Source organism: Oncorhynchus mykiss, chromosome 6 (genome assembly GCF_057628025.1).
Source record: "Oncorhynchus mykiss isolate SJ-2025 chromosome 6, ASM5762802v1, whole genome shotgun sequence".
In the NCBI taxonomy this organism is placed as follows: domain Eukaryota; kingdom Metazoa; phylum Chordata; class Actinopteri; order Salmoniformes; family Salmonidae; genus Oncorhynchus; species Oncorhynchus mykiss.
In genome coordinates, this window is record NC_143027.1 from 60,718,249 (window position 1) to 60,742,155 (window position 23,907).

The 23,907-nt window shown below is 44.0% G+C and overlaps 1 protein-coding gene across 4 annotated transcripts in view; it reads left to right on the forward strand.

The window, feature by feature from the left end:
- Positions 1-664: 664 nt before the first annotated feature.
- The window catches only part of LOC110526274 (A disintegrin and metalloproteinase with thrombospondin motifs 18), a 47,992-nt gene continuing 24,749 nt past the window's right edge, over positions 665-23,907 (forward strand). Inside the window, exons 1-13 of one of the 4 annotated variants that reach the window (XM_090238442.1) lie at positions 665-1,128; positions 1,245-1,323; positions 1,499-1,658; positions 2,096-2,415; positions 14,818-15,089; positions 15,612-15,811; positions 16,020-16,103; positions 16,211-16,361; positions 17,198-17,303; positions 18,262-18,399; positions 18,535-18,688; positions 19,650-19,745; positions 20,234-20,382. In XM_090238442.1, coding sequence (XP_090094568.1) covers positions 14,957-15,089; positions 15,612-15,811; positions 16,020-16,103; positions 16,211-16,361; positions 17,198-17,303; positions 18,262-18,399; positions 18,535-18,688; positions 19,650-19,745; positions 20,234-20,382 — 1,211 coding nt within the window. In that variant the 5' untranslated portion in view covers positions 665-1,128; positions 1,245-1,323; positions 1,499-1,658; positions 2,096-2,415; positions 14,818-14,956. The remainder of the gene's footprint in view (positions 1,129-1,244; positions 1,324-1,498; positions 1,659-2,095; positions 2,416-14,817; positions 15,090-15,611; positions 15,812-16,019; positions 16,104-16,210; positions 16,362-17,197; positions 17,304-18,261; positions 18,400-18,534; positions 18,689-19,649; positions 19,746-20,233; positions 20,383-23,907) is intronic. The other 3 variants (XM_090238441.1, XM_021607090.3, XM_021607089.3) reach the window with 3 other exon arrangements.

The following is a 23,907-nucleotide window of genomic DNA, read 5'->3' on the forward strand; positions in this document are numbered from 1 at the left end:
CTCCGGGCTACTGCGCGCAGTTTAGAAGCGTACGTTGCCCCCTAACATCATTTCAAGAGCACGGGTTTAACAGGGCCGGTTTCAGGCATACACGACGTAAAAGGTCGTTTGGGGGCCCCAGTCGCTAGTATTGTCCACTAGCCTATACTCTTCTTGACTAAGGTGGGATAGTGACCAAGCCACTGACACATCTGCTAAATGAAAAAAACACACTAGGCTGCACGACTGAAAAACTAACCCCAAATGTGCAAAAAATGATCCCTTTATGTTTACAAGTAATTCACAATTTTGCGTGAATGACCTGTTGTAGAATAGAAAGGTTTGCCTATAATAACACATAGTTTATTCATCTCTCTACTCTGGCCCTACATTTCATACAAAGGTCAGTCAGGTGGGAAATTTCTTATACAACTCCAGAAGTGGAATTAAAATCTGACCTTGAATTATAGGCTACACAATTTACATCCAATCAAATACTTTCTGTATTTTCATTGATTTGGAAAGTTGCATCGACCTGCAATATTAATTGAAGAGCTTTATAGGTGGTGGGGGGGTTGAAATTTTGAAATGAAACAACGTGGAAACAACGTTGATTTAACCTGTTTTTGCCCGGTGGGTTGTGCGGGGAGCACGAATTTGTTAAACTCAACACTGAGCCAAAGATAGTTAAGAGCTTTCCTGCACAAATGTAGGCTACTCATCTCAGAGAAGATGATGCTCTTTGCTGATTGGCCCATCTCCGTTTCCACCCGCTGGTGCTACTTACGGTCTGCAGGAGCTGACTGTCACTGTTCACTGTAGAGAGCACAGTCAGCACTCCGGCGATTTGCTACCTGTTTCAGAAAGACGCACGAGTGCGCTTTACCTCTCCAGGCACAGCCAAATGGACCCGGCGGACTAGACGTGATTACATGTAAAAGGCACCTAAAGAAATCAGCAATGTCTTACAGTTGCATTATCCGCTGCCACAGGTTATTACTTCTGTGTTTTTTGAGGAGGTAACAGAGGAGGATATTGCATGCCAACATGGATTGCCTTTTTCTTTTGATATGGACTTTGCCTATCCCACTTGTCAGCTGCACATCAGTGAAGATTTTATCCACTCTGTGGTTCTGGAACACATTGAAGGCAGGTGACAATTAACTGTATCATCAGATATACTTTTAAATTGCAGTAGGCTGCCTGTTACAGTACACTGTTGCGCTTGTTGTGCCATTAACTTGTTGCTACCTGTCGTTTTGCAGACGCTGCATATCTACTGCTCACATTCCATTCATTCTGTTTCGTCCACTTTTGCCAGTGACACCAGTGGACTGAATCATGGTTTGTATTTTGCACGGGCCGGTTGTTTACTTCTCTCCATAACTGATGAGACAATGGTTACTAACAACATTGTAGTCTGCAGCAGTCTGTAACTTTTACAATCTTTTCGAATGAAACAATAACAAAGCTACTGTTCAGAAAGAATAAAACGCATTACTTGTATGTGTTGTGTCAGGTTTATCGATGAGTCACCAGGTAAAGCGCTCATGGTGCCTTGCGCGCATACTGCCTCTCTCGTCTTCTTGGCTGGTAAATTTAAGCCACGCGCGTTTGCCGGTGAAGGAATTCCCTGCAGAAGCGGCAGTTTCCTCCTTGAGCAGCTGGCGACGGGGCGGGTAGAGTTTAGATGATTTACATTCTTTGATTTACCAATGAGAGTGGATGTGACTGTAAAAAAAGATTTGGATTTGTTTCTGGGCGTTCCTATTAGGCCTACGTGGCGTCTGATACTGTTCCTAAATGATGGGTGTCGTTGTGCTCTTATTGAATAACTGTTTATTAGATTAATATAGGCTATGGTAGTGGAATAAGGTTTACAACTTTTGGATCTGAAACTTGGTTTGATTATGAAAGACCCGAATACACAAGCCAGTATGATATCAAATTCTCCCCTCATAAGTCACTTAAATATTATAACACTGTTTGATCAATTATACCGTGATCAGTATAAACAGACTAGAGGGAGTTGAAATGTGTGCAAATGCTTTGTGCCAATAAGATGAACTTATTGGATGTGGGTTTGGTGGTGAACTTTTCTGTGGTTCTCCCCCAGATTACATGTTTGTGACCCCAATTGAGGTGGATGCTCGGGGTGGGTATGTGTCCCACGATATGCTGCGGCGAGGCCGGAATAAGAGGTCCCTGTCGTCCATTGGGGGCCCTGTACACTACAGGCTCTCTGCCTTCGGGAGGGACATGCACCTGGACTTACAGCCTGCCATGGTAGTGGCAGAGGGCTTCACAGTACAGGTACTGGGGACAGAGGGCATCACCACATTGGCACAGGAGCCAGCCCATCAGGACTGCTTGTATCAGGGATTTATACGCAACCTCACAGCTTCCTCTGCAGCCATATCTACATGTTCTGGCTTGGTAAGTGTCCCCTTGAGTCGTTAAACGTGTTTTTTTTCTCTCGTGATTTAGATTTGTCATGGATTACACCTTGAGTCAAACCACCTTTTGTATTATGCAAAGTAAGCAATGAAAGAGAAAAATAGTGTGTTTCTGTTTCTGTGTGTGAGGAAGAGAGAGGGAGAGAGGGGTGTGTGTGTGGGAGTGAGAAACGGGGGGGGGAGAAGAAGTGAGGAGAGTGGAAAAGAGACAGTTCTGTTTTTTTTTTAAAGTTGCTGGCCTTAGTGTCTTGCTCACTATTTCCTCCCTTAGGCGGACAAGCAGATCACATGTCCCACCCCGGACACTAGGCCTCCATAAAACATGCCTTTATTTTTGCCAATAGCCTCTACCTCCTTTGCTCCTTGCTCTTTTGTCCCTTGTTTGCCCTGCTTCCCCATCTCCCTTGTTCAGTGCAATTAAACCCAGGGTGAAGTTTCAGCCGCTTGGCTGGCAGTGCTAATCTTTGTATTGTTCTTTTCATTAGTAGTAGCTTCTCCACAATTAAACAGCAGTGACCCATTATTTTTAATACTGTGCAAGGACACAATGTGATTTGGGAGCAGACGCATTTGAATAGACTGGAAGGACTCTTTGATCTGTTTTTCTCCTCCTCAGTTATCCTTTTTTCTTTTCCCAAGGATGACCCGAGGGCCATCAGAAATTCACTTAGTCTATCGTTTCTTAAAATGTGCTTCTACTTTTAGATTTCAGATGGAAGGGAGGGAGAGCCACATTAAAATACATACTTTTACAGTAGTACATTAAAACTGAATAAAGGGGAAGAGAGGAAAATGCACAAGAAAGAAGGTCTGTCTGTTGCACTGAAAGAGTGCATAGCCTGGAGGAGTTTAACCCCACATGTCATCTCCCCTTCACGAGGAGCTTTGGATTAAGTACAAATGAGGACCCATTCATCCCCGTTGATCCTCAGCAGCTTCTTTTGCCTGGAAACAGAGGATCACTGGCAGCCTGTTTGGGTGAGAGCTAGAATTTTTTTCTGCAAGAAGAATGTTAATTCCGAGTTTAGAGTGGTGCTCCGAGGGAGGATGGTTGCTCTCTCTATGGGCCGATGGAGGCCCTCTTTGTGGTAGTGTAGGTCTCCACTGCTGGCACACAGACAGACGGCCGGTCAGAGAAGCCCCGGCCTCCACAGTCCGCCCACGCTGGTCCTCTTAACTACTGTTTGGGTGCATCATGCCCCAGCAGATGGAGGGGGATTCTGTTTTTAAATCAAGAACAGGCAGACTCTGTATTAAGACCGGGGATAGGGGATTTGCTTAGTAAATCCTGAATAATTTAACATGGTGTTTTTAATTACACTCCTCATGAGAAGGACATGTACTTCCTTTGTGTGTTGAAAGTATTTTCTCTTTTTCTCTTTTCTGCTGACCTCAAATGACTTGAAGGCATCAGTTTAAAAAAAAATTGTACAGGTATTGCTGGTTGCACACAGGAGTTCTCTGCCTGCATTCTCTGTTCCAGAGGTCACGGTGGTTGACCTCAGTCGCTCCCTCTTTCAGGGTCATGCTGGCCTCAGTTCCTCTGTAGTGCAAGTTCAAAGCTGCTCTCCCATTCCTCTGTGAATGCAGGGAGAGATAAATTAGAGCTCTGCTGTCCTCCCCAGGTCACCGCTCCGTACAGTGGGTGACAGAGCCAGCCCTTCCTCACAAGGACCAGACCCCAAGAGCTGAACTGAACTCAACAAGAACAGTAGGCTTGGATGCACTCTCTGAGACCTTCATTAATATGTCATTTATTATCTTATTGGACGGCGGGATCATTGGTGTGTGAGCCAGCTATATTGTCTGGCTGTTGAGCCATTAGATTGCCCCTTCAGCGGATTCCGGTTCTCTGGCTAAGCGTGTCCGACCATGACAAACTCAGCCATGACCTTTCCCAAGCCCCCTCTTCCACGTTAGGATGCATGTCTCTTTAGTCTATACGGTTACAGCCACACCTTCGAAGGTTTTAAGTGCTAGCTGAGAAAACGATGAAACACGTTTCTGATAAGACTTCAAGTTCATCTAGGGGGCATATTTTATGTGGTTGAAATAGTCTGCTTGCATAAAAGTGTCAAAGATAACACGTTACGCACGCATTCACATTTTCTCAAGAGATGCTGAAAGAAAGAAATCATATTTCTCCACTCCTGTTCCGAGACAAAATGAACATTTGTTGTATAATGTTACTGCAAGAAATGCATAATTCTGCTAGAGTCAATATTATATTACTCTACATGTGAGAGGTTATAGGCCTACAGTCAGTGTCCAGATTGCAGTTATTATTCCATTTAACCCATATGAACTTCAATTAGGAATATTCTGTTTATTTACAGATACAGGGATACTCGTGAACGGGATATCATAGGTTCATGTAAACAGCTTATCCCGAGTAAGACCAAAAGCGGGATATGAGCTACCATCCGGAATACTGTGCGCATGTAAACGTGGTCTCTCTGAGACATCTCTCTTTTCAGTGTTTCCTGTGGTATTAAAGCAGGTCACTCTCTCTTAGGTAACCACATATATTCTGAGAACAGGTTTTTGTTGTTCTTCTTTATTTTCGAAACGAGGCTGGGAGGGCTAGGTGTATTCTTTTCCCACAACCCCTGTAGAGTTGTAGACCGGTTCTAATTAGGGAGGTAATTGAGTCTGTTTTGATGTGTACTAAGGGTCTTTTTAATGACCCCCATGTACTAGGGGATGAGTGTGAAAACAAACCTCCCCTTTTCCTTTCCTTTCTCTCATTCCCCAGCTTGTTGCTCTCAGACACCTCAAAGGAGGCTGTTTATTTTGCTCAGGGTCTTATTGCAGGGACAGTTGTGATATCCTTTAACAATGATCTGAGGAAAGGAAACACGTCAGCAGACATGCACATTTGACTGTCTCAACAAGGTGTATGTAAGTCGTAGGACGTTCCACTGTGTGGAGAAAAAAAAGACACTCATTCTCTTCCCGTGGTGTGGTATCCGTCATATAACCGGTTTAGTGGGATTATTTAAAAAAAAAATCAGAATTATAGTCCTATATATATTACTAAACATGAGTTATAGGTGATTTAGTCACCATAAATTATTGTTCTGGAGTGAACTTTTCTCTGTAGAGTATCATATTTAAATGTTGTGCACAGGCCTGAAATAAACAAGATGGCTGATGCTCAGTTCTTTCTCAGCACCTCATATGACCTACTGTAAACCACAACTCTCTCTGCTCAGTGTCCCATGGGCTCCATCCCCCCACAATGGGCTCCATATGGATGCAGGGCGTACAGGGCGTAGGGCTGAGTCTGACACATGATGAGGAATTCTCAGGTAGGACTTTGGGCATTTGTACTTGTCCATTTTCATAAGAGGACTGGACAAATTGGAACGTCTGTTGGAACTCTGTAGTTACTCTGGCTCCCTAGTCCCACTCATAACTCATAGGCTGTTATGCCACATACGACGTGAGCCGGTCATGTTGTGAGCGCTGCGGAGGGAGATTCCCTGGTGGTCTCCGTGGTGACAGTGATGTAGTGCCCACCGCTAGATGCCAGGAGGAGAGGGAGCCAGGCCCTTGCCATTCTGCTCTTGTCACAGGCATTGTGCTCGGGTTTCTCACACAAGACGAATGAGGAGTGTTGAAGTGGTCGTCACTTCACAAAGCAGAATCCATACATATTCCTCGACCCGTCTGTGTCAGCACAATAGATGCAGTACCCCTTTTGTTAGACAATACGTTATTTTCCAACAGCGGTTCTGGCTTGTCGTTAAATGAGGATAGCGTTTTGACCTGTATGGCTGCTTTTGTGAACAATTTTTCTCTGTATACAAGACGTGCACAAACATGGTTGCAGAACAGACCAAATCAACATTGGTTGCAGATATTGCAGATGTTATCACAGGTGCAGCTAAATGCTGGTGTTTCTAGCTCCAACAGTGCAGCAATACGTAGCAATACAAAATAATACATACATAATCCAAAAAGTAAAAAAATAAAGAAATTAAGAAATGTCGTAACGAATCCAATTAACAACCCAAATAGCAATGTAACAGTAATCCAAATGCAACCTACACGTATCTACACTGGATGAATTTACACAAGGAATATTCTAGGAAGGATATGTACAGCAGTAGATATATTAGAGTGAGCTATGTCGAGAATCCAGTATATAAATAAATATGCTGTGTGCATAAACAGTGTAACTAAAATGCAATGTACAGTAGTAGAAATATTAGTATGAGCTATGTCGAGAACACAGTATTTAAATGCACAGTACACAACCCCAGAGCAAAATGGATAGAATTGCAGGAAATTAGCTTCCTGAGTCCGGAATATAAATGATACATACGTATGTATGTGAATGGTGGGTATAGACAGTATGGACAGTATGTGAATAGAAAAGGTGTGTGTGTATAGCAGTAGATTCTTTATTTATCAAAGTTTTATTTGATCAGGGAGTCATACTGAGACCAAGGTCTATTTTACAAATGAGCCCTGAATGACAGAAATGACAGAAAATACACACATCAAAATATAAATCCAATATGCAAGTAGAAAGAAAAACACATTCATCAATAAGAAGGTCCTCAATCAGCTATATAGGATGAGCCATGTCTAGAATACAGTATGTACATATAAAGTGGGTAAAACAGTATGTAAATATTATTAAAGTGACTGGTGTTCAATGACTGTACATAGGGCAAAAGTATCTTAAGGTGCAGGGTGGAGTACTGGATGGTAGCTGGCTAGTGACCGTGTCCGAGGTTCAGGGCAGAGTACTAGAAGCAATGGAAACAGTAAAGATGTTAGCTTAAATTGAACACAGAACCATATACAGTATATCCCATATTTACTTCAATTTCTCTTTCCCCCTCATATCCTCTCCTTTTCTCTATTTCTGACCTCTGGTGAGTTTGGGAGGGACTGACTGCCTGAAATAGTGGACTTCCCAATTTGGCCACCTGCTGAGTCATCATCCACTGTCAGAGGAAGTTGCTTGGTCCCAACTGGGCTGACAGGAAAATGAGGTGAACCTTGCCCATTTCGATTCAGCTGATAAGGGGGCTCTATAACATCATTAGCCATGGTGTTTCCAGGCCCACCTGTGCTTTATTTGGAGAACAAGGGCTGCTCAGTGGGTGTCTATGCTCTTTAAAGGCAATTAGTGACGCCACACACTCTGTGGAATGCTCTAGGCTAACGCTGAGGGAAACTCAAATCATTATTGGCCAGGTCGAATGATAGACACGGAGACATAGGCCTCTCACACAGACGAGGGCTGTATTTTGGACTGATAATGGCCTGTATCCTTTTACCATAGCTGACAGACACTGAGTGATGTGGATGCTCTGGTCTGCATTCGCCGACACTGTGGTCACATGTAACACTGAGCTGGAGTGCAGATGCGTTTTAGAGCTTTATAATCACCGGGTTTGGGTTTCTCACACATCTCTCTCCCAGTCTTTAACAGCATGTAAGCACTTACTAATTTAAAATATAATGTCATGGTTGGGAGCCTTAAAAGCAGCTACAGTTTACACAAAGACAGGCTAATTACGTTTCCCCCCGCAACAGATCCTAAGGAACGAGCTATAAATTGTGCCTCGCACTTACACTGAAGACATGCATGGTCGAAATGTGTAAGGTTACATGTGTGTCGTCACAGGCCTCAGAAAACCACATGAAAGCAAAAGCAAAGTCGTGTTGTAATAGCTTCCATAGGAAAGTCCTCTGAGACCATTGGTGTATTTGCTAATTCCCAACAACATAGACTGTTGGGTTCGGAAAACTGTCTCCTCAGAGTAACCACGTGCATGTTATGCTGTAAACTGAGAACGGTGGTGGGGGGAGTCGTCTGATGTCTGCAGGTCTGAGGAGAAATAGACTGGTGTTTAACAGAGGACATCTCCCTCTAATCTGTGTAACTCTTACAAGTGTACATTTAAGGAAATCACTAGAGGTCTGCCACATCAATATTACTTGAAGTCTCAGGACCTGGTGTCTCTTTGCTCCCTGTGAAATTCCATAAATCTCAAGTACCTTTCAGAGGATATATGTTGTCATGAATAACATCCATTTAACAGCATGTTACTATACATAGCAAAACATGTATTAAATGTAATGCCAGAAATAATACAGTACATTGAGGTATGTACCTGATATCACCTGATATTACTATCAGTATCTGATATTAGTGATATTTTATGGCTACTAGTATGCTTATGTTTTCTTTGCAAGTTGTCCCTCCAGTGTTCTACTTTTACATTTCATCTGGCAGTTCTTCTAGTCTTCTCAGGACTCTCACAGACATACAGTTCAGGCAGAACAAGAAGAGAGACGCACCACATCCCGACAGATGGAATCAATTTCCTCCCATTATCAAGCATAGGCACCTCCATATGCTAACTGCTGGAAGATGTTGATAGATATTTTACAGTAAAGTTTGGTATGTTTCTGAGACAAATGGAATACATGTGTGATAATTGAGTGTGAGGTGGTGTGGGGGGTTGGCAGACAATGGGAAGCGCTAGCTAGCTAACAGTGGATTTCCTCCAGGGTGTTGGTTAACGTTTGTTGTGGGTTAAAGGGGAGCAGGCACATCACAACAGGAAGTGGCTAGTGAGATTCCAGGCTAATATGCTAATAGATTTACACAGATAGGGGTTGGAACCTGGAAGAGGTACTTTGTCTCCTCCATCTTTGTCTCTTTTACAGTTTCAGTTTGTGTGAGTAATTCGGTCGCTGTCAGATTTGTTAATAATGCTAGAGGCTTAGTTCAGGGTAGCTTCACAAAACATATGCAAATGTTAAAAATGGGCTCATCTGGGATGAAGTACTACTGTCACCACTGCAAAAATGAGCAGAAAATATTATCTGTATTGATGTAATGCATAGCAGAGATTTATACAAATAGCATCCATATATCCATGCATAGGCCTATGTTGCTTGACAGTTTGCTGAGAGTTAGTTGGTGAGATCCCTAAACTCGTCAGTTCAAAGGGCTGGAGCAGTCACCAGACCGACCAGGCTGCCAGATCTTTACAGTGCAGTGGAAAAGTGTAATGAAATGACAGTGCGGGTTACACTCAAGTCTTGTGGCTATTAAGGAAGTGGAAGGGTTTCTAAGTCCAGTATAGCATTGTGTATCCTCCCCAAGTTTGTCAGTGTCTCTCTGTCCTCACGCGGTCTACTCCTAGATTATGGCCTGTGTCGGGGGCTAGCTAGGGCTGGTTCATAAGGAGGGGTGTTCTGGCTGTTCTGGCTGCCCAGCTGTGGTGAAGACATGTCATACTGTTATCCTCTCTCTGTCTGGACACAGTGTTTGAAGGCATGTGGGGCTCTGCCGAGGTCACATTAGAGGAAGAGGAGGAAAATGTGACACAGGAAGGCAAAGGCACACAAGGTACCCCGTGGCTCGGCCAAAATAGACGTCACTGCATTTAGTGTAAACCCCCTTTTGATTGAAACCCATCAGTCGGAAAGAGAAATCACTCTGCCTCAACAAAGCACCGGAGCAACACAGAGAACGAGGCTGACAGACATCGACGGACACCCGATGCCATTTACTGCCCATTAATATCATGGGAGAAACAGAACCAAATTTGACAAGAGCCTCTGGGTTACTCACATGGCCTTTTGATCCTCATCGGGGGAGGAATGAGTGATACGAGGTGGTTTGGTGGTTCTGTCAGGTCCTGGGAGAAGAGGGATGGATGGGGTTATGGTGGACTTTGCCTCCCCAGAGTGCCCCTGTTGTACCTCTGTCCTGTCCCAGGAGGTGGGAGTCAGGGAGCGGATGCCTGTGCATGTTGGCAGTCTGCCATGGCTCGCCACTGTTTTCACAACAAGAGCTTCTGCATGGCTCCCCCTTTGTGCGCTTATGTTTACTTTGCCACCTGCTAGTCTGGGGAAATGTGGATCAGGAGGGTGAAGGGGGAGGTGGGTGTCACGCATAGAAAATGGACAGGGGTCATGGGGTGTGAGGGGTGTGGATGACAATGCACAGCTATTTGGGCTGGATTTGGAGAGTAGGAGGTGAGATTAGATGGCATTCCATGGCCAGACAGAATTTGTGAGGTTCAGCACTCTTAGTGATCGATCTTAGACATGGTCAGAGAGTGGAATGAACTGCTTAACTTGGTCATCAAATGGGAGAAAGGACAGAGGTTTGGGGAAACCAAACAACAATTAAATGGCTGCATTCACCTTTCTTCACTCAGTTCTTTCTCTGTCTCATGCAATCACATAAACAAGTGATCAGGCAATACATAATAATATAGTAGTGCTGACCAAAAGAAAATACATTTTTTTTTCTCTCTAGTCTGCCAATGCTTATCAAGTCCATTTCACCATTATTCCTCTCTTTGTAACTCACTGTGGATGAGGCCAAGTGGATACACGCCGCTAACCAGTGCTGTCTGACGCTGTCTAACCCTGCTGACATGAACAGCCACAGCAGTGAACGGATGGTCTGTCAGAGGCCAGGGTGTTTATCAGCCGGTCTGTCTGTCTGTCTGGTAGCCCTGCCAGGCGAAATAAACCAAACCACTGCTTCTTCATTCTACAGTAACACGACACGTTTCACATACTGAGATAAATGCACGCTCAGCTAGCACAGCGCAGTGAACTCTTCCAGAGAACATCTTGGATGCGGTCGTTGCTGCCAGATTAATGGTAACTCTGTTCTAGTCTTATATTGCAAACCTTCAGCTGGAGGGCTGTTGCAAATGCATTACAATTGCTCAACTATAACCAACCAAAACTACACTGAACAAAAATATAAATGCATCATGTAAAAGTGTTGGTCCCATGTTTCATGAGCTGAAGTAAAATATCCCAGAAATGTTCCATATGCACTAAAAGCTTATCTTTCCGCAAATGTTCTGCCCAAATTTGTAAAGATCCCTGTTAGTGAGCATTTATCCTTTGCCAAGATAATCCATCCACCTGACAGGTGTGGCATATCAAGAAGCTGATTATTAAACAGTATGATCATTACACAAGTGCACCTGTGCTGGGGACAATGAAAGGACACTCTAAAATGTGCAGTTTTGTCACAATGCCACAGATGTCTCAAGTTTTGAGGGAGTGTGCATTTCACATGCTGACTGCAGGAATGTCCACCAGAGCTGTTGCCAGATCATTTAATGTTCACTTCTCTACCATAATCCGCCTCCAACGGCATTTTAGAGAATTTGTCAGTACGTCCAACCGGCTTCACAACCGCAGACCACATGTATGGAGTCGTGTGGACTAGAGGTGTGATGATGTCAACATTGTGAACAGAGTGCCCATGGTGGGGGAAGGGTAATGGTAATGGTAGGCATAAGCTACGGACAAGAACACAATTGTATTTTATTGATGCCAATTTGAATGCACAGAGATGCCGTGATGAGATCTTGAGGCCCATTGTCATCCCATTCATCTGCCACCATCACCTCATATTTCAGCATGGTAATGCACAGCCCCATGTTGCAAGGATCTGTACACGATTCCTGGAAGCTGAAAATGTCCCAGTTCTTCCATGGCCTGCATACTCACCAGACATGTCACCCATTGAGCATGTTTGGGATGCTCTGTACACCATGTTCCAGTTCATGCCAATATCCAGCAACTTCGCACAGCCATTGAATAGGATTAGGACAACACCCCACAGGCCACAATCAACAGCCTGGTCAACTCTATGTGAAAGAGAAGTGTCGCGCTGCATGAGGCAAATGGTGGTCACACCAGATACTGACTGGTTTTCTGAACCACTCCTCTACCTTTTATTTTAAGGTATCTGTCACCAACAGATGTACTGTATATCTGTATTCCCAGTCATGTGAAATCCGTAGATTAGGGCCTAATACATTTATTTCAATTGACTGATTTCCTTATGAACTATAACATGTTGCATGTTGCATTTATATTTATTTTGAGTATAAATGAAACTGTCAGCCTGTGGTGATGTTTGAAATAATATTTTACACTTCCATATAATGTAATGCTATAAATAAGGATTCTACAGTTGTATTATATGTATTATAAATGTTTTATTAATTGGAAAGTGCTTTGTATCTATATGTCAAACTTTCAAAGATGAATCATATTGCTATGGATTGCCAAATGTAAGACTTGGTGCTGAGGCAGTTGCACATGGCCCATAGACAGAAAGCTGACTAGTGAGTAAGTGAAATGCATTTTCAGAGGTGTTACAGTAGCTGGCTGCCTTATGTTCTGTGATTTTATAATTTATGAAACTATATTTTTACTTTTGACTTGAACATCAACCCCTCTCTCCACCTCCCTATTGTTCCATGTAATCATCAAACTACACACACACACACACACACACACACACACACACACACACACACACACACACACACACACACACACACACACACACACACACACACACACACACACACACACACACACAGGGAGGGTGTTGAAGAAAAGCCTAGCTATCTGCCTCGGAGGATGACAAAGAGCTAATATTGGATCTTTTCGATCAGTGGTTGGCTTTCTGACAGGGTTCCATAGAGAGGCTATCTCATACATCGTAGCTCTCCTCTAACATGTGAAGGGAAAGTGAATACCGCTGTGTTTCAGCTCTTTTCGCTAATCAAATTGATTCAGTCCCCTCCAGTGCTAGCTCCGATAACAGGACCACGCTGAAGTTGAAGATTAATGGCCTCCCACCTTACTGTGTTTTTACAGGCAGTCTCCAAGAGGTTGTCTCAACACTTTATTCCTTTCTTTGGAGTGTATTGGAATCCTTTACATGAAAAGCTGGTTAGTTAAAGAGCAGTTTTTGGCAGAGGTCTGTTCAAAGGGACTTTTTTCACTTTGAGTTTTTGAGTTGTTGTTTCTGTTGACCTGCAAGCATTTTAAACACAACTAGTTTGCAACCTTTTACCAGTTACACTCTGACTGCACTATTATATATAAAGCTCTTGCATCATGCTACTTTATGTATTTCTTCACTGTATCTGACTGCTGTATCCATGGCGACTGCCAGTACTTAGGTTGTAGGCAGCAGTTTTTTTTTTACTGCCGTGTTTGAGAAGTAAACTACACTGTAACTGAAGACTGTAATTTATACAGTAATGTGGGGTATTATCAACAGTAGAATGGTACTGTTCCTAGAATACTAGGGCCGGGACGATACAAGTATCACAATACTGGTTATTATTGTGACAAAGAAACAAAACACAAAGCATATTTATCTTTAGGAAAACAGCGCTAATGTTGGAAACAAACATCATTATGTTGTCACTCAGAGTCACATGTATTTATTTTCCAAGCTATAGCCCACAATATTTTTTTACTTAAAGCAGGTTTTTAAAGGACCAAAAAGTTTGGTCTACTTCATGTTTTCACTTTTGGGTACTGTACGCCAAAAACATTTTTGGGTGCATAGAATTGTTGTTTATGGCTCATTAACATATTTTGAGGCGTGCCTTGTTTAGAGGCTATATTTGTTTCACCCATGAGTGAGAATGCTGTACAAATTGAACTCCTATGTGGTTATAGTGCGCCATTAATTTTAAAGATTGGAATGGCAGCAAGTCTTGAACCCTTAAATGGTTGTGGTTTGCCATGTCCTTTTGGTCTGTTTGCCCTGTAGCTGTCAGTTTGAAAGACTTTGTTAAGGCCTCTAGAAGTGCAAGTGATCTAAAACACCAAATATGCATGAATATGTTGTGATGTGTAAATACTTTACCTAGCCACCAACCTGCTTTTACCAATTCCTTGTAATTACAGTAAAATACGATAAAATACAAACTCCTCCTCTCAATTAATTCAATTTATCCATTCATTCATTCTGACTACGGTAGCATTGACTTTTGTACAGTATAATACAGTCAATTCTACAGTATTGTACTGTGTGTAATTACACAGTACTTTCTTTGATACCGTATTTATATTACAGTAGGTGTACTGTAATATGAAATACATAATTGTACTCTCCACTGAGTTGCCTGTAAGTTACTGTCAAATTCACAGCAACCCCTTTACAGTGTAAGAGTTGGTTCTAGATTGTCTCAGAACCCACTAACCTTCTGGGTAAGGAATCCTGTGTTGAGGAACAGCTGTCCCAGACTACCTCTTGTACCCTGTGTTATCATCCTGACAGACAGTAAGTCACATTCCTATGGGAGCCTGACCTATGGAGACACCACCTTGTCCCAGGGTTTCTTGTGTCTGTGTCTGGTTTGACATGACTCCTCTCTATTTTTATGTCCCTTCTGCCTTATCTAAGAACTGCTGACAGACCTCTTACTTACGCCATTCCTTAACACATGACAATCTACATTACTTATTACTCATCCGGCTCTCGTCTTCATCCACCATGATGAATGTTTAATGTTGATGAATAAATCTAAGGCCCAGGGGTATCTGTGCTCTTCAGTCAGGTCTGATCCGGATGTCTGATGATGAGTACTTCATCGCCCCCTTGCCCCAGCACCTAGCTGCAGAGCACAACTACACCTCACCGAGTGGACACCACCCACACGTGGTCTACAAACGCTCGGCTGAACACAAAGTCCATGGTGGCCAGAGGTCTGTCCACAGCTCCCAACCTGACAACCCAAATCTACAGCACCATCACCAGCATCACCACGACTACCAGCACGGGAAACTGCAGAGACAACACTTCTGTGGACGCCGCAAGCAATGTATGTAAGGGAACTTCCTTATTATTATGACTGCCTTTGATGCGCTCACATGAGAAAAACACATTCAGTCACGTGGGACTGTGTGTACAGGACAGTGGTAGTAAAGATGGTAGAGAGACATGCTTTGTAGTTTTATCACAGGAACAGAATGATAACAGTACAATGACAAATAACAAAAAATGAAGGTCAAAATGTTCAAATGTTCCACTACTGATTGTTTATGATGTAATGTGTATAATGTATTTTGAAAGAAATATAGTGCTCAGATTGCCCAGGGGTATAAAGTAGCTGGCCTTTATTGAAATGAAAACTCAGAAGCAGCATGAGGAGTGAATGACTTTGAATATTTCCTGCTCTTTCAACGCTCTGCCGTCCCCTTGCTCTTATCAGGGAAAGGTCCAGGAAAAAGGAGGAGCTGTCATTTGAGCTCCTTTCCAAAGCATTTCTCCCCCTGTCTCCTCTTTCTCTCTCTTCATATCTCTATCCCTCCCTACCTGCCCTCTATCTGTCTACCATATCTCTGCAGACACTCCCAAGCCCCCTGCTGAGGATCGTCTCGTCATGCCTGATGAGTTTGAGCTCCCAGGCAGGGGGAAGCGATCACCCGTCACGTCTAACAAGGTGGGGACCCTGAATGTGGAAACGCTGGTGGTGGCAGACAGGAAGATGCTGGAGAAACACGGCAGAGAGAACGTCACCACCTACGTCCTCACTGTTATGAACATGGTGAGCAGGGGAGGGACACCAGTCAGTCAGTCAGTCATCAGTCATGTAACATATCCCAAAGTAGATTTTATCCTTAAGCAAAACCCTGGCCTTGACAAGCAGTGAATGTCATGATTTCTGTATTTACTTCACACAAAATGTTAAGCAACGATTCATTTTAACCGAAATGTTAATCTACAACTGGCAATCTGGGTTGGTTTTGTTTCAGGTTTCCAGCCTTTTCAAAGACGGGACCATCGGAACTGATATCAACATTGTGGTGGTCAGCCTGCTTCTTCTAGAGCAAGATCCAGTGAGTCACATTGATCTGAGTGCCTGACAAAAAAATCACCAGTCTCCCCAACGTCATGAATTCTCCAGTCTCCCCTTCTGATCTCTTCCTCTCTGTCTCTTCCCCAGCTCGGCCTGTCCATCAACCACCACGCTGACCAGTCTCTCAACAGTTTCTGCCAGTGGCAGTCGGGCCTGATCGGTAAGCGCCACGACCATGCCGTGCTCCTCACCGGCCTGGACATCTGCTCTTGGAAGAACGAGCCCTGTGACACCCTGGGTAAGGGGGGTGGGTGGGGGGGTTGGTAGGGGTGGGGGCGGGGGCGGGGGTGAAGTAGGTCAGCCAGGGCTCCTGAGGGGACTGTTGGAGATTAGATCCCTTAGTAATGGTGCTGCTGGGGGATTAGACAGCACCAGAGATCATGGGGTCACTTCCAGGGTGGGCGGGATCCTGCATGCTCTGCCTGGACTCCCTCCGGCAGGGGATTTCTCCTGCACTAAATACACCCTTGTAAAAACTCACTCACACACACATACACACAAGTATGGCCATGCATACATGCACGCACGCACACACATGCACCCACCCACACACACACATCTTACACCCATCCCGTTCTATTCTTCTCTTCAATAGTGTGAACGATTGGCAGCATTGTCAGATCAGTTAAAACTGAAGCATCAGCCAACTATAATTAATTCATCTCAACGGCCCTAAACCACAAGTATGTACTTTGGGACGTACAGTGTGAGGAGCAAGCGGGGCTTTGATTTAAATATGCTCTTTGTAACACAGCCCACAGCTTTCTTGCTACAATCCATAGCGTTCATGCTCTCCGTGGACCATTTAAACTGTAAAGACTGCCTCTATTGCCATGTAACAGCAGTCTTTGCTCCCTCTAATAGTGGTATTTGCATTTTTTAGGTTGGCAATAGTAATGCCTGTATTGAAAATAAGTTTGTCGTGTAACACTGCCTGCGGCCTTCCTTTTCCCAGAACAGTTATGTTGTCTGATGGTTTTTTGTAGATAGACATAGTAGCTTTGTTTGAATACATGATATCTCCCGTACAATACTCTTTTACATTTCCTCCTCTCCTTCTGCTTATCTCTGCAGGTTTTGCTCCTATAAGTGGAATGTGTAGTAAATACCGGAGCTGTACGATTAATGAAGACACAGGACTGGGCTTAGCTTTCACCATCGCTCATGAATCAGGCCACAAGTAAGTCCATCAATGCCCTCGCAATTAGCACTAGCCATGAGCTTTACCTTCACATGCAGCAGAATAGACCCCCATGCATTTTAGGAGAAACAGGAGAACACCAAGTGCAGGTGATGAACGTGTTACTATACAGCAGTGTATTCGTGGGACATTAGTCCTAACAAATGCATGCAGGCTTAGTTTTTATAGAAAGTCGTGCTTAGTTGCAATGGGACTGCTTTACTCTACAGTGCTACATCAAAGGTGCAAAGAATACGGACCGAAACAATCGCATTATGCTAGCAAAGCACTTCATCTTCTCCACGACAATGTGTGAAACCATATGAAGCGCCACAGGCGATGGGTATGCTCTGTTTGTGTTTACACGTTTCCATCGAGATAAGAGGCAGTTTATATTTGACATTTGAGATTGAATTATTATGGTGAAGCCCTTTGTCTGCTTGGCACTCTCTCAACACAAACGGGAAAGAACCTGTTCCTTCGATACGCCGAGCCGGTAACATGTCAGAATTCCTGTAATTTTCATAATCACATTTGGTCAAATTAATAGGAATCATTCCCAGAATGTGCACATTGTTCAGATGAAAACCACTTCCAGGCCAAATACCATTAATCACTGACAAATTGAGGGCATGTCATTTCTAAATAGATGACGTCATCTTTTACAGACTAGTGAACCTCAGCTATGTACTGTTCTGTAGGAGGGTAGACATTAATGCTGTATCAACACATGACTGGCTATAACACATCTGTTTCTAAAACAAGCGTGAGGCAACGTGTGACCCATCGCACTCCATGGAGCTTAACGAGTTTTATAAAAAAAAAAAAAATGTTGTAAGGTTACTAAGAGTAAGAGTTAAGAGTTCAAACCTCTCTCTCTCTCTCTCTCTCTCTCTCTCTCTCTCTCTCTCTCTCTCTCTCTCTCTCTCTCTCTCTCAATGATCTGTCTCTCTGGCAGTTTTGGGATGATCCATGATGGAGAGGGGAATCCTTGTCGGAAAGCTGAAGGAAACATCATGTCTCCAACCCTGGCAGGAAATAACGGGGTCTTCTCCTGGTCTGCCTGCAGTCGCCAATACCTCAGCCGCTTCCTTGGGTAAGCCTTATATATTGACAACTGATATGGCTGCCATGCATGTAATGATGTGTGGTTCTCTCCTGCACCTGTTTGTGTTTAGGAGTCTATCATTCTAGGTCCCTGTCTGATTGTTTTCTTGGTTTTATTCCACAGAACAGCTCAAGCATCATGTCTGGTGGATGAGCCCAGGCAGATTGGGCAGTATAAATACCCAGAGCAGCTCCCAGGTCAGCTCTATGATGCTGACACACAGTGCAAGTGGCAGTTTGGCTCCAAGGCTAAACTGTGCAACCTGGACTTTGTCAAGGTAGCTGACACTGATAGGCACATTCTTACTGGGTTGCATGAAACTGTCTGACAAGTGTGCTACTGGGAAAACTAGGCAGGGTTTAAAACCAGTATTATTTAATTTGCATGATCTTTCTGGGACAAACCATTCTATGTCTAAAACAGCCATATTTAATCTCCCATTACAGTATTCAAAACGGGTCCAACAGACTTGAACACAACCCTAAGGGAATGGGCCTCCTTAAGCTTCCACTATAAAACATTCAACAAGACATGCATTGACATGCAAATCCAGCATGAATAAGGAACGGGTCAAGAAAAGGAGGTTGTGTGTGGGAAATCAACATCCACGCCAGTCCATCTGTAGGATTAGTGCTCATGGTATAGCCTGCTCCATTGTGTATCCCCCCATACAACCTTTTGTGTTCTCCTGAACGCCAGCCCTAAGTTTGAACCCGTCTCCTGAACCTCGACGTAGGTGACTCTACATCTTAATTAACAAGGATTTGGGATGTTTGCCTCCCCGTGTTTCTTCCCCCTGTTGGGATTCTGCGGTCGTTTCGCACGGTGCAGAGGAGAGCTAATTAGCCGCGTGCTCTGCTCTTATGGCTGGCCGTGGCACACTAGCTCAGTCAGTCTGCTGCAGAGTTAGATTAGAACGGGGGGGACCAGCTCTCTCACAACCCCGGTCTCGCTAGCTGTCTGCCAGATGCAATCGGGCGGCACGCCAGCGTGGCACAGGTCCACTGCCTGGCTCCCAATGCCTCATCTCTCCATACATACTGCATTGTGGGAAGAAATAAAATATACATGAATAGCGTGTTTCAGGGAATACAATGATTGGTTTTGACAGGTTTTTTGGAAATGGGGGATTATTGCGTGTAACCATGGCAGTGGGATGTTGGTGGTGTAGTGGTGGTGTTCTGATGAGGGGAGGCAGATGCTGGACTCACTGTTTGGTGTTTCCGGTCACTCGGCAGGACATCTGTAAGTCACTGTGGTGCCACAGGACAGGTCACCGGTGTGAGACCAAGTTCATGCCCGCCGCCGAGGGCACCAGCTGTGGGACTGACATGGTAAGTGTACCATCTGTTTCCATGGCAATGTTGCCCATCGTGAACGGAATGGGAGGAGACAGGGATTTCCCTCTAACATTATCATTCAGCGTAACACACTTTCAAACACACACAGACGTAAAAACACACAGGGACGCGTACACAAATGCCCAAGGACAAAAGACAGGTTCACTCACAAATCCAATATGCACACACCTGCAGGAGCGTTTTGTGCATTGTTAAATGTCCCATAAGGACACAAGGCTCCTATTCTTTTTCCACAGTGAAAGATGATATTGGGAGAGAAAGAAAGGTGGTGATGTGTGTGAGTGTGTGGTTTGGCTCAGACAGGCCTAGGTCTCCAGGTGTGGTGCTGGGCATTCACCCAAACCAGGAACCTCAGCACTGGGGCAAGCCAAAGATCCTACCACCGATACTAACTCAACTTTTTCCTCTCCACCCCGCCCCCATCTCTCTCTCTCTCTCTCTCTCTCTCTCTCTCTCAACAGTGGTGTCGGCGAGGCCAGTGTGTGAAGTATGGTGACCACGGTCCGAGAGCTGTTAACGGTCAGTGGTCAGGATGGTTGGAGTGGTCGGACTGTTCCAGGACATGTGGGGGAGGGGTGATGTACAGGGAGCGATCCTGCACCAGCCCCAGGTACAGTACGGTTTGTCATACTAGGGGGTCAGGTGTATTATTTTTAACAAAAATATCTACATATATTTTAGGATGTTGTGTATCCCTGTAAATAATCCGAAGTCATGTAAAAATTACAGTTTTGAAAACAAAGCTTGTCCCCAAAAAGTGGTATCTTGGCCAAACTTACCCCAGGGTAAGTTGAGCCATGGGACAGGGTAAGTTAAGTCGTCTACAAATTATCATAGGTCAGGCCCTGTTGTTACCTCATATCCCAACGATAATGCCTTGCATTACGCCTGTAATGAAAATACTTACATTTGCTCAACTTGCTCTTGGCTCAACCATTGGCTCAACTTACCCCAAGACAAACATTTTGACTATATTAGCCCACAAAGCTACAAGGAGGCACTTTCATGCAAGGTTTAGGACCTCATATTCACACTTATAGAGACCCCAACTGGTGTATAGAACAATCTTAAAATGTTCCACTTGAAACGTCTAACACACCAAATTCATTTGACTTGGTGAGAATCCGTTTTTTGGACCTACCTTGTTTACCACTTTTTCCATGACTCCATGAAATTATGACCTCTTCCTAAAATATTTGGTCAAATTATTAAAGTTGTGTATGGTGGCTGAACTTACCCCTTTGGCTCAACTTAGCCCACTCTCCCCTACCATAACAAGCCTAGATTTGCACTGGGTGAACTCAAGAACCCCTGGTAATACCCCAGAGAGGATTGTTACTGTGAAAGTTACTCCTCCCTCTTTTGAGGCACTTTACCTTGTCTAGCAGAGCTAACGCTCCATACAAGACGGCCGATGGATAGATGAGCTTGAGGCATGATTAGCCACGTTTTACCTCAACTGTTGCTTGTCTTCGCTAAGTCTCTACCAGCACCACCATAGAACACATGAAGAGTTCCACATACAGTGTGTCTGCTCCGTGCAAACAGAACAGGGTTGGATTTTGACAGGTAAACATGGCCTTCCTCCCAGTCAGCTCCCCCTGACTTACTAACTGAGCACCTGAGAGCGTGGCCTGCCTGGCTGCCTGCCTGCCAGTTGGCTGTCAGCCCATTAAACTATTATCTGTCAGTCTACAAACAGACAGCAGGCCAGATTAAAGGGTTCTCTCTCATGCCAGTTTAACCTGCTCAGTGCTACTCAATGCTCTGCCTCAAGCTACTCGTCCAATCTTCTGACTTCCCTAGGAAACACAAACCTCTTCTTCTTCAAGCAGTCACAGCCGAGGCATATACTGAACACACACAAGTAAATATAGAGATAGCACACAAATGCCCCAACACTAGATTCAATTCTCAGGTCCAGATGAGTTTGTCAGATCTTCTGTGCACTTGGGGGCTCCCGAGTGGTGCAGTGGTCTAAGGCCCTGGTTCGATTCCAGGCTGTATCACAACCAGCTTGTTGTTGTAAATAAGAATTTGATCTTAACTGACTTGCCTAGTTAAATAAAGGTAAAATAATTATCTCTTTCCTAGATTGTTCTCAGAATACGTCTGATTGATGTCAGGCTACGTGTGCTTGTTGCCTGGTACACCCACCCCACCCACCCCCTGGTACCCCCTAGTAGTCAGATGGATGTGAAAGCTCAAGAAGATTCTGTATTAATTTGAGATTAAGACTTCCTCTGAGGGCATGTTTGGCTTTGGAGGGCTTGGCTGCTTCAGAAAAGGACAAGGAGCTGAAAGAAGGAGGGACATTATTGATAGACAGGTGGCTTAGATTTCTAAGCATCTGGCTTGTTCTCAGGTTTGTGTCTTGCAGGATGGGATGTGATCATGCCTATTGGATAACATCCAGCCACTCAACCACTTTGATTTGCGTCAATGATATTGAAGACCTCAACTCAAACCTTTCCAGTGTGTTGAGAACACTGATTTCTTTGTTCCATAATATTGATGAATATGGTGATCTGTTAGCCACACCAATTAGACTATGATCGAGAAATGTCATTTCGTAAGACTATGATTTAGAAATGTAATGGCAGATATGATTTCCAGGACAGTTTAGTGTGTGTGTGTGTGTGTGTGTTTGTGTGGGTGTGGGTGTGTGTGTGTGTGTCTGATGGTGTAAGCCCAGGTGTTTCATCCCAGCAGTTGCAGCAGGTTGGTGGAGGACCTCTTCTCTCAGCACAGGCATGATAGAGTGACCTTCCCAGGCACAGGTGTTCCTATGCTGTCACTGTGTGTAAACTATGTGGCATGGGAAGTCCACCTTACCTTCCTCACTTCTCTTTTCGTTAATGGCGCAACGTCTCAATGGCTTTTACTGGTACCTCAAATCAATACATGCAGACAAAAGCAAAAGAAATACAAAATCCCACAAGTGGGAACCCTCAATTGGATTGGATGTAGTGGCTCAACACAGAGTTGGAAACTCCTTCTCCCTCTCTCTCCCCCAACAGTCTGTCCAGTCAACCAGCCATATATGTGTTGGAGGACTGACATTGGTGAGGTGCTGTCCTTTCTGCTGTACCTGATTGTTCACTTAATCCAGCTTGGACCAGCCTGGGGAGCCAGATGCAGACAGACCCTCATACGATGAACATTATACAGTCAGTGATTAGCAGACAGACCATACATGGAGCTATAGAAGTATAATCCACTTTATAATCCACTTTAAGAGTAATGTTGATTTTAAAATGTTTTTTTTTTGGCATTTAAGAGGTCTTTTTAGTATGAAGCAACCACTAAATCCTGGTTGATGTTGCGAATTGGGAATCATGGCGAATCCTGACCTAGTATTGTTATTTTACCTACAGATCCAACATGATCTCAGTTTGATCACCCTGTTGCAGGATAACTTTTCTGCAGTGCAGGAAATGTAAAACTTGTAGAGTATTTGATGTTTAAAAAGGCTTCTGAAGTTTATAATTTCCACTTTAAAATGTTCCCTTACGGAAAATGCATCAAACCCCATACACAAATGTCCATTAATTATAATCCACATAATAATTTACATTTCCTGTTGCTGCAGGATTATCTTCCTGCTGTAGCAAACTGTCTCAAATTAAGATCCTAAGCATAGCGGTCTAAGACACTGCATCTTAGTGCAAGAGGTGTCACTACAGTCCCTGGTTCAAATCCAGGCTGTATCACATCCGGCTGTGATTGGGAGCCCCATAGGGCGGTGCACAATTGGACCAGCATCGTTAGGGTTTGGCCGGGGTAGGCCGTCATTGTAAATAATAATTCGTTTTTAACTGACTGTGTTTAGTTAAATAGAAAAATCTAATATAAATGATACTTCTCTGCTGACTACTTTCTGTGTTTCTGACAGTTTGCTGTCGATTACAGTATTAGAATCATATAAACAGTAACTCCATTCTGAGCACAGTGTCTTCCCTTTCACCATTGGACTGTTGGATCTGTTTGTCCCCTTGAATCACATTTTAGCTCTGATCCGTGAGAACAGGAGAGTATATTTTAAGCAATCTGTCAGATTATTTTGGCAGCCCAATCTTGGTATAATCTCTGGTTCTGGAGATAGATTGCCCTCAATCTATCTTGGCTATCAGAC